Genomic DNA, 13,519 nt, shown 5'->3' on the forward strand with positions numbered 1-13,519 from the left:
TTCTATACTGCAGGTAAAACGACATTTCGATACTTTTACAAGAGATTTTCAAAAAGGCATGCCTGTTGGGGAGGTTGGAAAAGTTAGAAGATCGAACGATAATCAAGTTTTTCACAAAAATGTCAGGTAAAGGAATGGTTTGCCTTGTTTTACCCTACAACTTTTACAGAAATCTGAGAATGTATTGATAGAAAAAGAAGCAAATGTGAAAGTGCTCCGATTTCGTTCAAACTTGGTGTGTTTGTTCCTAGTGGTAAATTTTAGACCCATACTTTTTTATTGGACGCTTAGGGTGCCTCTTTCTAAGTAAGGGTGACCACAAAATTTTCATGCTTTCCGATTTTATTTCTTTCAAAGCTTCATAACTTTTGAACCACTGAACCGATTTTAACGATTTTAGTTCTAAATAAAAGATATTTCAATCAACTTTTCAGAGAATATATTCGACTGTAGCTCAAAGCATTCCGAACTACAAAAACTTTGAAACTTTGAAGAAAGAAATAATGACAAACATGATGTTTTTTGAAGCCACCCTAACTCAGAAAGAGACACCCTAAGCGTTCAATAAAAAAAAATATGGGTCAAATCGACTCAACTGCTCGATTAAACTGTTCGACTGGCCTGCTGGACTCGACTGCTCGACGTAACTGCTCGACTCAATTGTTTGACTTAACTGCTCGCCTGAACCGCTTGACCCGACTGCTCGACTAGACTGCTTGACTAAACTGTTTGATTCTAGTGCTTGACTCAACTGCTCGACTTGACTACTCGATTCAACTGCTCGACTTGACTGTTGGATTAAACTGCTCGACTTGACTGCTTGATTCAGCTGCTCGACTAGACTGCTCGACTAGACTGCTCGACCTAACTGCTTGACTCGATTGGTTGATTTGACTGCTCGGCTCGCCTGCTCAACTCGATTGCTTGTCGCGATATGGTCGGTGTTACATCAGACCGAACCAAGTCGCAAAATTTTACAAAATAAGTTGATGACAGCAAACGATCAAAAATTTTCTAGGCAAAATTTTACTCTAATCAGACTACATAAATGTTGCAACCAGCCAGAGTTAGAAGGTGATTTCGAAGTCTGAATTTTGTCACTCGCTGAGTTAACACCGACCATATGAATCGGTTCGCGGCAGACAATGCCACCAATGCCAATTTGCCCACCTATAGAATCAGCACAGTGGATACAATCCAATGCGAGTATAAAAACTTTTTGCTTCAGTTTCCGGCTATGACTCTTATGTACAACATCTTAGAGCTATCTTATGCAATATAAGAACTCAAAGAACTAATACAAAGATTAAACATCTTCGCAAACACTGGCCAATGGAATGTATCCGCAATTTTCTGAATTCTGAACAGATATTTATATTTTCCGGATCGTAAGATTCGGGCTCAACTAGTAAAGTCATATTCACATAAAATGTTTGCTGAAAGTGCTGCTAATGTGAAATGCATGCGAAAATGTACACGGCATCTCCATTTACAAGGCACTCAAACATCAAACTGATTTTACTACAATTTTTGCAGATTTTTTCCACCTTTCTTCCGATTTCTTCCGATGACGCAGTCCTCGTTTCCAGCTCTGTGCCTGAACCTCTGCAGAAATCGTTCAATCCATTATTGATTTACTACCAGAACGTGCGCGGACTTCGAACCAAATCGATGACTATGTTGATGCTGTAACAGAGACGGACTTCGATATAATCGTTTTGACGGAAACCTGGCTTGACGAAATGATCCACTCGCAACAGCTATTTTGCAGAGCGTTTTCCGTCTTTAAAAGTGATTGTAAGTAGCAGAACAGCAGTAAATCAGCTGGATGTGTGTATTCTTTTCTAGTGTCGAATGACCTAGCGTAGCTGCAACGGTTTAGACTTCCACAGAAGACAGAACTGATTTTGATGGCCTAACTACGGCAATTGTGAAGGTCGATTAGCAATCCTTGTCATTCTTTCCTGATTTTGAATCCACTGTTGATCAATTCATTCGCACATTGCACAGTTTAATCTCCAGGGGGAAATGCACATCTCCGTCGATTCAAACGTAAGATCTTCTGCTTTGCGTGCTTCGCACAGATCACGCTATAAAACCACCAATCGACACTTTAACTGTAATCGACTGTAGTGATTTTCGAGCCTACAGCCGTCTTCTATATAAACAGTATACTCTACGAGTCCAGAAATTCGAAGAAGTTCTGGTCATTTGTCAACTCTAAGAAAAACGAAAAACGTTGGCCTGTTTCTGGATCCTTGCATCCTTGGAACAAATTGCCGCTGTTTTAGAAACACTCCTAACGAAGTCAGCAACCTCAACGTTTCGCGGATAACTGAAAAGGTATCAGAAAATTAAAGCACTCGTTGACGAAAGGACCTGACGGTATAGCATCCTAAAAAAGAATTCTACTGTTCTCGCTAGACCACTTTCACTATGGTTCAATGCCTCATTCCAACATTCGTATACACTGCATCAATTCACAGACCAGAAAGCAGCGTTTGATCGGATAGATCACAGTAGCCTCTTTACAAGCTTTGTGAAGCACACCGTTCTGCATGTGGTTACACTAACACACCGTAGCGTAGGCTGAGTGGAAGATTGGGTCCGAGTTTTCTGACTCGTTCTGGTGTACCACAGAGAAGCACCCTCCGACCTCTACTCTTTCCACTTTATGAAAATGAACTCTGACAGCTGGCTGGCGGTTTTATATGCTGACGACGTATAAATCTTTAAGGTACTTTAAATGGACTCCGACCGCATTGCGCTGCAACGCCTAATGGATAAATTTGAAGATTGGTGCTCGAGTAACAAGCTTACCGTCAGTATCTCAAAGTACTTCGCCTTCTGCTTTCACCGTAAAAATAAGTCTAAAGCTTGCAGCTAAGAGACATTTGTTTCAACACGTCTAATATTTTCGTGATCTCCCAAGTAATAATTTGGGTTTTATTACAATCTCATGGTGGCATTTAAGACCAAAAATTGGTCTTGAAGACCACCATAAGAGTACAATAAAACTCACATTGTTGCTTGGGCTTGGTGTTGTCCTGGATAGTGCACTAGTAAAGGAGAGCAAGGCAAAACTGAAACTTGAGCTTCTGTTTTTATTCGACAGACTTCGCAGCGAGATATGAAGAAACTAGTTGAGCCCGAAACTTACGACCCGGAAAATATAAATGTTTGTTCAGAAAACTGCGGATACATTCCATGAACACTGAAACAAATAGTTTTTATGCTCGCATTGGATTTTAGTTAACTGAATAAAAACATTATCTCCACTGTGCTGATTCTATAGGTGGGTCAAATAGGTCTTTTGTGTGAGTGGCTTTGAACCGTCCATTTTCTGCTACGAACCGATTCATATGGTCGGTATTAAGCCAGGCAGATTGCAGAAACGAGTGACAAAATTTTAACTTCGAGAAAAACGCATTCAAAGGTTGCGGCTCTGTATGGTGTATAACTATCAACTGTTCGAAATCATCTCATAACTCTGGCTGTTTGCAACATTTATGTAGTCTGATTAGTCGAGCAGTTGAATCGACCAGTCAAGTCTAGTAGTTTAATCCAGCAGTCCAGTCTAACAGTTTAATCGAGTAGTCGAGTCGAGTAGTCCAGTCGAGCAGTTGAATTGAGTGGTTTAGTCGAGTCCAGTTGAATCGAGAAATCGAGTACAGCAGTTGAGTCGAGCAGCCGATTCGAATAGTCCAATCGAGTAGTTGAATCAAGCAGTTGAGACGAGTCGAGTAGTCCAGTCTAGAAGTTGGATCGAGCAGTCGAATAGAACAGCTAAATCAACTAGTTGATTCGAGCAGTCAGGTCGAGTGTTTAAGTCGAGCAGCTCAATCGAGCAGTTGAATCAAGCAGCCAAATCGAGCAGTTGAATCCAGCTGTTCAGTCGAGCAGTTGAATCCAGCTGTTCAGCCGAGCAGCTGAATCGAGCAGTTGAGTCGAGTAGTCGAGTCAAGTTCAGTGGTTCAGTGGAGCAGCTAAGTTTAGTAGTAAAATCGAGCAGTTGAGTCGAGTAGTCCAGTCTAGCAGTTGAGTCGAGCAGTCAGGTCGAGTGTTTTAGTCGAACAGTGAAATAAAGCTGTCCAGTCAAGCAATCCAGTCGAGCTGTCAAGTCGAGCAGTAGAATCGAACAGTTCAGTCGAGCAGTCCAGTCGAACAGTCTAGTCAACCAGTTGAGCAACCGAGCAGGCCAGCAGTAGACCAGTGAGGTGACTGAGAATAGAACTCATTACTATGAAAACATGACGTCCTGTTAAGCCTTGTATGACGACCTGTCAGAGGCCTGGTTTTGGCTACAGACAAGCCTCTTATATAAATAGATTGGGTTTGATATTAAACTTAAATTGGTATTGGAATTGAACATTGAACTGAAAACTGAGCTTGAAATTGGACTTGAAATCAGAGTTGAAACAAGAAATAAATTTGACTTGAATTTGGACCAAATTCCATCCCGATATCGGACATAAAAGTAGTAGTAGTAGTAGTAGGGGAAAGCCACCATCATTTCAAGGACTTGCCAATGTATGTAGGTAGAATTACAGTAGATCCAAATTTGATTATCAAATGAATTTCACACCAATGCTGTTACAGAAGGGCCAAAAGGGATTGGGCGGACCCACAAGCAGAGGCACTTGTGCGCATTCCGGGGTTATAAGAGTCCCCTTCCAGCATTAGGATCCTTCCATGTAATAATCAATTTCGCTGTACCAACTTTAACCCACGTGATGATTTGTTTGTTTTGAGTTTATAAGTGCCATATTTGCTTCAGACCTTAAGACATTAAAGTGGACCTAAAATTAAACTTGAAATTTGATTAAAAGTTTGATATGAAATCAAACAGGAAATTGAACTTTAATTTGGACCTAAATTGAATTTATTTAAAATTCGATAGGAAATTGACTTACAAACTGAACTAATATTGAACCTGAAATTGGGCTTGGAATTAGACTCGATAGTAGGGAATTGTAATCGCAAGATTACCAAGATTACCGTTCTTGTTTTTGCTTAGGTCTAACCTAGGTTCGGTCTTCAATTAATCGAGTTTCAATCGAACGGCTGTCAAAATGTTTGTTTTTTTTTTCTTTCAGGTTAAGCTTAGTTTTGCTCTGGGATGCACTTTTTAGACGACGGGTTCGCTCTGGATTTTTCTCAGTTTCAACCCCGCTATAAGCAATACACTGACAAACCCGAAACCGTTTTTTTATTCTCCCGAAAATGTTTGTTTATTCAGTGGTGATGATGATGATGATGATGATGGTTGGGTTGGAACTAACCCAGGTTAAAAAACAAAATGCTGTTTCATGTAGTCGTCTCCATTCAACTCGATCTTGGAGCACTCGTCGCCAATTTCCCAGTTGTCTCAGAAGTCGCAAATTACTTTTGACCTGCACGAACTATCCTAGCACTATTTTCCTCGCATGGTCATCCGGCATCCTTACGATGTGTACGATAGAAATCTCGCCAAGTAATGCCAGTAGCTCGTGATTCATACGCCTCCACCAGTCTACGCTTTCAATTTGTACTCCACCAAATATCGTCCGCAGCACTTTCCGCTCGAACACGGCAAGGGTGTGTACTTCCTACGTATTCCTGGTTATGATAAAGTCATTTGCAAGTCCTTAGGTTCAACCTAAGTTCGCTCTAGTTTCAATCGAATGGCTGTCAAAATGTTTGTTTTTTTTTTCTTCCAGATTAAGCTTAGTTTTACTCTGGGATGCACTTTTTAGATGACTCGTTCGCTCTGGATTTTCTCACAGTTTCAACCCCGCTATAAGCAATACACTGACAACCTGAAAACGTTTGTTAATTCTCCCGAAAATGTTTGTTTATTCAGTGGTTGGAACTAACCCAGCTTAAAAAACAAAAACGCTCTATAAATCACTGATACTCATTCCTTCTCATTATAGTCTAATCTACCCATTCCAATACATAGTTTGATTTAATACGTTAACTTAAAACGTTTATTTCGTGCGAAAATTAAAAAATTCTTGAAATTATAATAAAACTTTGGCCTACAGAGGGTTAAACGTACTGGTCAGCCTAACCAGGAATGGTTTTATATATCCCCAGTTAGCAAGCATTGAAGGCAGGGTAAACCCAATACACATGCACGCATAAACATTAATAGCAATAAAAGAAATGCAGTGCAGATTACAGCAAACACTCGGGCGATATAGATCAACTGTACTGGTTGCAGTGACGAGCGATGAGCAAAAGAAAAAGACTTGAAATAGGACTTTGGATCGAATGTCTCGGAAATGGAACTAAATTTGATTTGAAATTATTCCTAAAATGGGACATTTAATTAGACGTTAAATTGGACTTAAACTGGGCTTGAATTCGAATTTGAAACTGGACCTTAACTGGACTTGAAATTGGACTTCGAATCAGAAGTGAAATTGGAATTAAACCAAGTTGGATTTCGATTGGGTCACTAAGTTGAACTTGAAATAGGACTTGAAATTGAATTTAGGAGTTAGAATTTGACATGGAATTAGAATCAGAAAATGCACTTGCAACTGGATTTGAAAATGATAGGTGAAATAGTAATTAAATAAAACAGGAAATTGAACTTCAATTGGGACATTAAATTAGATTTCAAATCTGGCAATGGGACATTGAATTGAACTCAAAATATGATGATAAATAAACAAACAAATTGCGCATGGAATTAGACCTAAAATTAGCCTTAAAACTGAACTTGAATTGGGCTTGAATTGAACTTGAAATTGAAATCGATTTTGGACATTGAACGAACTATCCTCGCACAATTTTCCTCGCATGGTTGTCCGGCATCCTTACGATGTGTACGATAGAAATCTCGCCAAGCAGTGCCAGTAGCTTGCGATTCATACGCCTCCACCACTCTACGCTTTCAGTTTGTACTCCACCAAATATCGTCCGCAGCATTTTTCGCTCGAACACGGCAAGGGTGTGTACTTCATATGTATTCCTGGCTATGATATCAAAGTCATTTGCAAGTCCTAGGAGTTGGCTACTTTCGACAATGTTGACAATGACTATGGAATACAGGAGCAAATTTTGGAAATATGTATCACAATAATTATTTGAAAATTATGAACTTTGCTAAAAATAACTGTGGTTGTTTTATTCAGTTAATGCCATTACACACCTAATTTTATGAATGTTTCTTGTAGAATTTTTCTTAACTTTTAATGGTGGTCTTAAAATGGAAATCGGTTGGGGGGCTCATGGTGAAAACGGCAATATTTTAATAAAATCCAATATGGCGACCAAATCCAAGATGGCCGCCAAAAATTTTTTATTTCATTTTAAAGCCCTGTTCTTCTTTACAGAACCGGACCATTTGTTAGTTGTTTAATGGCAAATTTATGAAATACCACATGATATAGATCTCAAGGTTTGCTCAAAATTCAACTTTTTTTTAACCTGTTAGACCCCTTGGCGCAAGGGGTCCACTATTTCGAGGTATCAAAAGTGTAATTATTATTTTTTAACCATTTTCAATCAATTAAGCGCAAAAGTTTCAATATTTAAAGACCTCGTGTCAGTAGTGGCTCCGTTTTAGTGAGAATTACTCATGAGTTAAATAATAAACCAGAGAAATAGACTATGAAATTATGAAAATGTTTCAGATTAATTGAAAGCATCAAATGATACGCAGATAAACAAAAAAATATCTTTGAATTCTTGGGTTTAGTTTTCCGAAACTCTACTAAAACTTACACTAACATGATTTTTACGCTATGTTTTTGTTTGTTTCATTTTTTCCACCTGAACGAACAACGTTCCACTCCGCGCGGGGTCCGCTACCGTACCACAGTCGGCCACAAATCTAGCAGCGCGAAGTTACGATTCTGAAGATGAAACCATGGGCAGGAAAAAAGGACGTCCTTTCGACACGGGACCCGGTTCGAGGCCACCCGTTTACTCGAAGGGAGACATCCGCGAACAGGTAGGTGGTCTATTTTTATTGCAGTTCTGTACATTATTGGAAAAACAACAAATGAACAAATCATGAAATGGTGTTCCTTTCTCCCCTTCAGCAGCTCTATTAGCGGTGATCTATGTGGCTGTTGTCGGGAGAAAAACAGGCTCATTTTCCAAGTTCGACCTTGTTTTGGAAACATTGGCCCTCGTAATGAATAAGCCAATTCAATTATATCAATTTATTTTCAGTCAACCATGAACTCTTTCAGAACTTTCTGTTTTAAAAACTTTCGCTTTACTATCAACACATGAAAAGGAAATTATTTGATTGATGGTTGTAATTGTGTCTTTAATTCAATGGCACGATCAACTTACGTACAATATTCTTGGAGGAAACTTTCGCCAGAAATGAGTACAATAGAAAGACATTAATTAGTTTCCCAGCAAAATTTAAATCATCCAGATAAGTCAACTAGTAATCAAACAGTGGCAATAAATGTTGAGAAATTCGGCTAAAGATAAGAAATGTCTGTTTTTCAATCTGACTTAACATCATCATTGGAGATTGCAGTTTGACAATAGTCACTTTTTAGAAGTATTTTAGATTTTTGTAAGTAATATTGATAACTACTGTTCGAAAATTTCATTATCTTATCTGGTCGTAGGATCACAGGACCTTTTCGAAAATCGGGTTGGTTTACAACAATTTTTCACACCCTTTTTGTGTCCTGTTATGCTAATTTTATTCATCAGTACGCAGCTGTTAATGGTATTTCCTAGTTTACCTGTTTTCCCGAAACACCACTGTTCCTTTCAGAAAATCAAATTAACCATTTGGACTGACAGTTCTCACTCTAGGCGCAGCAGGAAAGTGCCAGTTGAAAAGTACCGCTCGTTTTTGCCCGCTCCACCGCCCAGCCAGTTCTGTCAGTAGTGTTCTGGTTGGCGTAAGACGATCTCCGTTTCTCAGTTTCGTTCAATGAATATTAATGAAAAAGAGTCCACTTTCAGAGCCTTCCTCCTACTACGGTTGTTGCTGCTGCTGCTGCTGCTGAGCAAGTCAAGCAAACAGTGCCGAAGAGAAGAAACCGACTTCCCGTTAGTACTCGGAATTATGTCGTTAAAAATTCATTGCCACACTCTTTTGATGTCGTTCCCCCACTGTTGCTAGTCAATACGCTGCAGTTCAATGTGCCTTTGAATTCGAAAGGAAAGAAAGTTGTTTGGAGTTTTCACCTTTTTCTCCGATTAAATGTCTTTAATAAAAGAATTTATATTTCAACGTAAAACTGAATGCTGAATTTTTTACCGGAAGTGTTACAACCGCACTTGTTTCTTAACGTTCCACTATATATGCAAATGCTCATAACGCAACGCGGATAAACTTTAATGTACGAAATATTCCCGAAGCGACTTTCGCCGAGGATTAAATTACCTGTGAGGCGGAACCAAGCTGGATCGAATTCGCTCTAGATTGAATTTTCGAAAATCAGTTTACCCGGGTTTCGTAACCCCTTAAGTCAAATTCAGATTGTCAGAATCTTCCGTCCTTCCTACTAGCAGTATCATTCAAAATAACAGCTCAATATAATACAAACTGCGAATGGAACACACATGGATTGAGTGAATTCAATCAAATCGAGATACACTGAATGTCCCCCTGCGCACCAGCAATTGAATAACTGTTCTTGTTTTTTTTTCTTTGACGAATCAGTGGTTGTCCGGAAAGAATAAATTCACAGAATTTGAATATTTACATTTCGACTAGAATCACTTCCAGTCAGATGGATGGGACAGCAAAGTAACGTTTTATTCACCCAGAAAAAAATCAATGTATTAAACATCGAAGATTTTTGGTTAGTCGGTTAGTGGCTTTTTATCCACATGGGATAAGAAAATCAAAACAAAAACCTTTATCTAAATTTATCCCAACCGGGTCGATTACAGCCGACAACCAGAACATCGAAAGCCACTGTACCCGAACAGTTTCGATTACAAAGGCCATCATCTCAGTGGACATCGTCAACGCTCTTTTCTTCTGTGGGATTTCTTCGTTTGATCGTTGGCTATCCTTCCGGGGATTCATGGTTGATGCTATCATCACTTGCATCCCAACTGGGTTTGAATCAATCTCCGGTTGCCTGTCCGATCCGAATGTTGGGTTGAGTCCTGAAAGTAAACCGAACCTGCAATCTATCTCGCATGGTTTAGAATTATTGTATTTCCATTACTTTGTTCTCTTTGATTCGACTTTCATGCGACAGTATGCAACAAGGACACACATCAATCATTCCAGAAGTGGAGCTTGATTTTTTTTCTTCATCAAACATTCTAACCCATTCGTAGTAATGCTGAATTGCTATCTTATCGTGTATTTCTTCTATTCCAGTACTGCTTGACAGACAGACAGCTCAGCTCGATAGAACAGCCACGGCGGGAGCGCTTTTTCGGCTGCTGGTCGGGCCGTAATGCACCGCAGTCTTTTCTGGGGGTGTGTGTCGGCCGGAGAGCACCGTCGGATGAGAATCTTGCCGACTACGCACCGATCCAGCGGTATCCCAGGTGAGATTACAAATTTAAATATATATAGTATGAAATCAACGGGCGAAGCCAAAACTGTTTATAGTAAAAATTTCAGATAAATTGAGAAATTATACTGAATACTCACACTTGATGATCCCTACTTTTTTATTTTGTAATGAATTTAAATACGAGTACAGCAGTATTTCGAATTTGACAACAAATCGTCTATCTTGCCAAAATCGAGACCCTTTTTAGATGTAAAAAATTGAATGTAAATGCGTTAGAAATTGACTAAATATTATTAACTATCCTTCCGGTGTAATGAAGTTTTTGGCAGCCTACTGTCAGACGTAGTCCTACGGTAATAAAAATATTATTATTCAAAACATTTCATAACCGCAAACTTTTTTTTCATGAACACACTGCACGGTGGTCCGAATCCGAAAAAATGCGGACATTAGCAATTGCGAAAGAAATGCGTAATTTTTCAAGGGTGGTGTCTTCGGAGAAGGTTAATAATAAAATATAGCGCTTCTTTTTGCATTATTAGGGTGACCATGAATTCACCTATCAGGGTGATGCAAACTTTTTTTTTTTTTTTTTTTTTTTTTTTTCAAATAACTATCTATCTCTTACCGGTTGCGAAATATAATAATCTGTTAAAAAGGAGCACTTAAAAATCAATTATGCTCAATAATTTTGCACACGACTTTTTTATTGCTTTTGAGTGTTATTTTTTTGTTATTTTATATTTTTACCTTTGTTATACTATAACAAAGGTTTAAAAATTGGTCGAAAAACACGAAATTGATCCGAGGCCCGGAGGGCCAAGTCACATATACCAATCGATAGGGTTCGACGATTTGAGCAATGTCTGTGTGTGTGTGTGTGTGTGTGTGTGTGTGTGTGTGTGTGTGTGTGTGTGTGTGTGTGTGTATGTATGTAATGATTTTTTCTATCGCCTGTTTCTCAGAGATGGCTGAACCGAATGGTTCGCTATTACTTTTGTTTGAAAGGTGTTATTGTCTAGTAGATCACTATTGAGTTGCTTCGTGATACGACGTTTCGTTTAAAAGTTATAAGCAAAAATGTGAAAAATACGTGACACGGGTTTCTTCGAAACTACATGACCGATTTCATCGATCTTAGTATCAAATGAAAGCCCTTATTAAACGTAAATTGTTCAGGAATTTTTAATTGAAAACAAACAAGTAATAATGGACAAGGTAATAATTATCGCCTGTTTCTTAGAGATGGCCAAACCGATTTATGCGCTATTAGTCTCATTCGAAAGATAATATATCCTAATAGATCACTATTGAATGTTTTTTTGATTGGACGTTTAATTTGAAAGTTATGAGCAACCGTATACACCCCACCAAAATTAACAATAATTTATAATGATTTTAACCAAGATAATTTACCTAATTTCAATTATTTTAATATGAAACGAGAGGTTTTGACACTACGAATATATATGCAAAATTTCATAAGAATTGGTTTTACCGGTTAAAATATATTAACCGTCGAACACTCGCACCAACTTTTGTAACACAGTTACTCGCGCGCACAATAGCCCCAAAGCCCAAACCAAAGAAAACGTGTGCACTAGAGTTTTGACTGGGAAAACTTGGTTTTAGGTTTATCGAACCTTTGGAAGAGTTTCTTGAAATTGAAAGCTCTTTCGTCTGGTGGAATTTAAATTTTTATTAATCCCCCTAAAAGTAAAATAAAAAAAATATTTTTCTTCAGTGTCAATATAACACATTGATGTGTTCTGCAAAGTTATAGAGCATATTATTACAAGAAATTTTGCTAAAGACAGTAACCTTCTATCTCTTTAGCGAAGATAGAAATATCTTATTTATTATTTATGAATTTGTAAAATCAGTTTTTCTATTATTGCTCTTTTTGTAATTGTTGTATGACTTTTTCATGTACTACAAAATTATACAAATAGTAAAAATACACAACTTTGCTGAAAATAGTATACCTGTATGTTTGCTTGTTTAGGAACTGTAGAACTTTGATTATAAAGAATATCCTAATTTTGACTTCTAATTACTCGACTACCAGCAGACGGATACATTTTAAACATTTTACATTTGCTGATAGTTTTGCTGCATAAATTTTCCCAACAATTTAAATTATTAATGCATTGAATAATTATGATATTTTGCTCACAATAAGTTTGTTGAAGAATATACGTTAGTTAAACAACGATTTGTAACTTTATAACAATATGGCGTTAAAAAACCTACACGTGTTGTATAAAATACAACAGCGTGAGTTAATAAAAATTGATGAAGATTATTCAAGAAAACTCTATTGATGTGATTCAAATAGAATGGCATTACAGGAAACTATGCATAGTTCAAAAACCTATAAACTAGACCTTTACTAGACTATGTATATGCTAAAGGATAAGATTTACTCTTACAACTTACTTTTATTTGCACTTACTCAGATTAATAATAACTTACTTATCCTTACTCAGCAATTTCATGAAAAAAGGATCTATCAAAATTTAAAAGTGTTCCTATTTTGTTCAAATTTTGTAAACTTTTTCAATTTTCAAAAATTTTATGTAAACCAACGCAACGATCACCAATAGATGAATTATGTTCCGAAGACGTGTCGATTTCTATCTCAAATAGCAAGTAAGACCGTATAACAAAGGTTCCTTTCTCCACTAGGTGGATTAAATCGGGTTTTTATTGCCATAAATGGATATGTTTGTTGCCATAATCGAACCATGCCAAATACGAAATCCCACTGTTACAGGGCTTAGATCATCTGAATTTTTGCCAAGTTTTGTAGCTAGACTTTGCTTAGTCAAAACTACATGTTACACAATTTCGACCAGTTTTTAATCACATTTAGACGGCATGTGGGAGACTGTCATCCGTTCTGCTCAGAGAAAGTTTTGGTGCGTGTCCTCGATGAACTAATTGCACGACAGGCACACGATCCTAGCGAGTGATTCTAAAACTCATGCAGCGGCGGTCATTTTTGGGTTAAGACATCTCATTCACTAACATGGTGTGATAAAATTTTTTTTAATATACTTTGCAAG

General features: G+C 37.8%; 1 protein-coding gene across 1 annotated transcript in view; it reads left to right on the forward strand.

Moving 5' to 3' along the window:
- LOC128741083 (uncharacterized) overlaps positions 1 to 13,519 on the forward strand; it is a 114,212-nt gene that overhangs the window by 843 nt on the left and 99,850 nt on the right. The window contains exons 3-4 of the mRNA XM_053836659.1: positions 7,814 to 7,945; positions 10,310 to 10,482. Coding sequence (XP_053692634.1) covers positions 7,814 to 7,945; positions 10,310 to 10,482 — 305 coding nt within the window. The remainder of the gene's footprint in view (positions 1 to 7,813; positions 7,946 to 10,309; positions 10,483 to 13,519) is intronic.

This window comes from Sabethes cyaneus, chromosome 3, assembly GCF_943734655.1.
Source record: "Sabethes cyaneus chromosome 3, idSabCyanKW18_F2, whole genome shotgun sequence".
Taxonomy (NCBI): Eukaryota; Metazoa; Arthropoda; class Insecta; order Diptera; family Culicidae; genus Sabethes; species Sabethes cyaneus.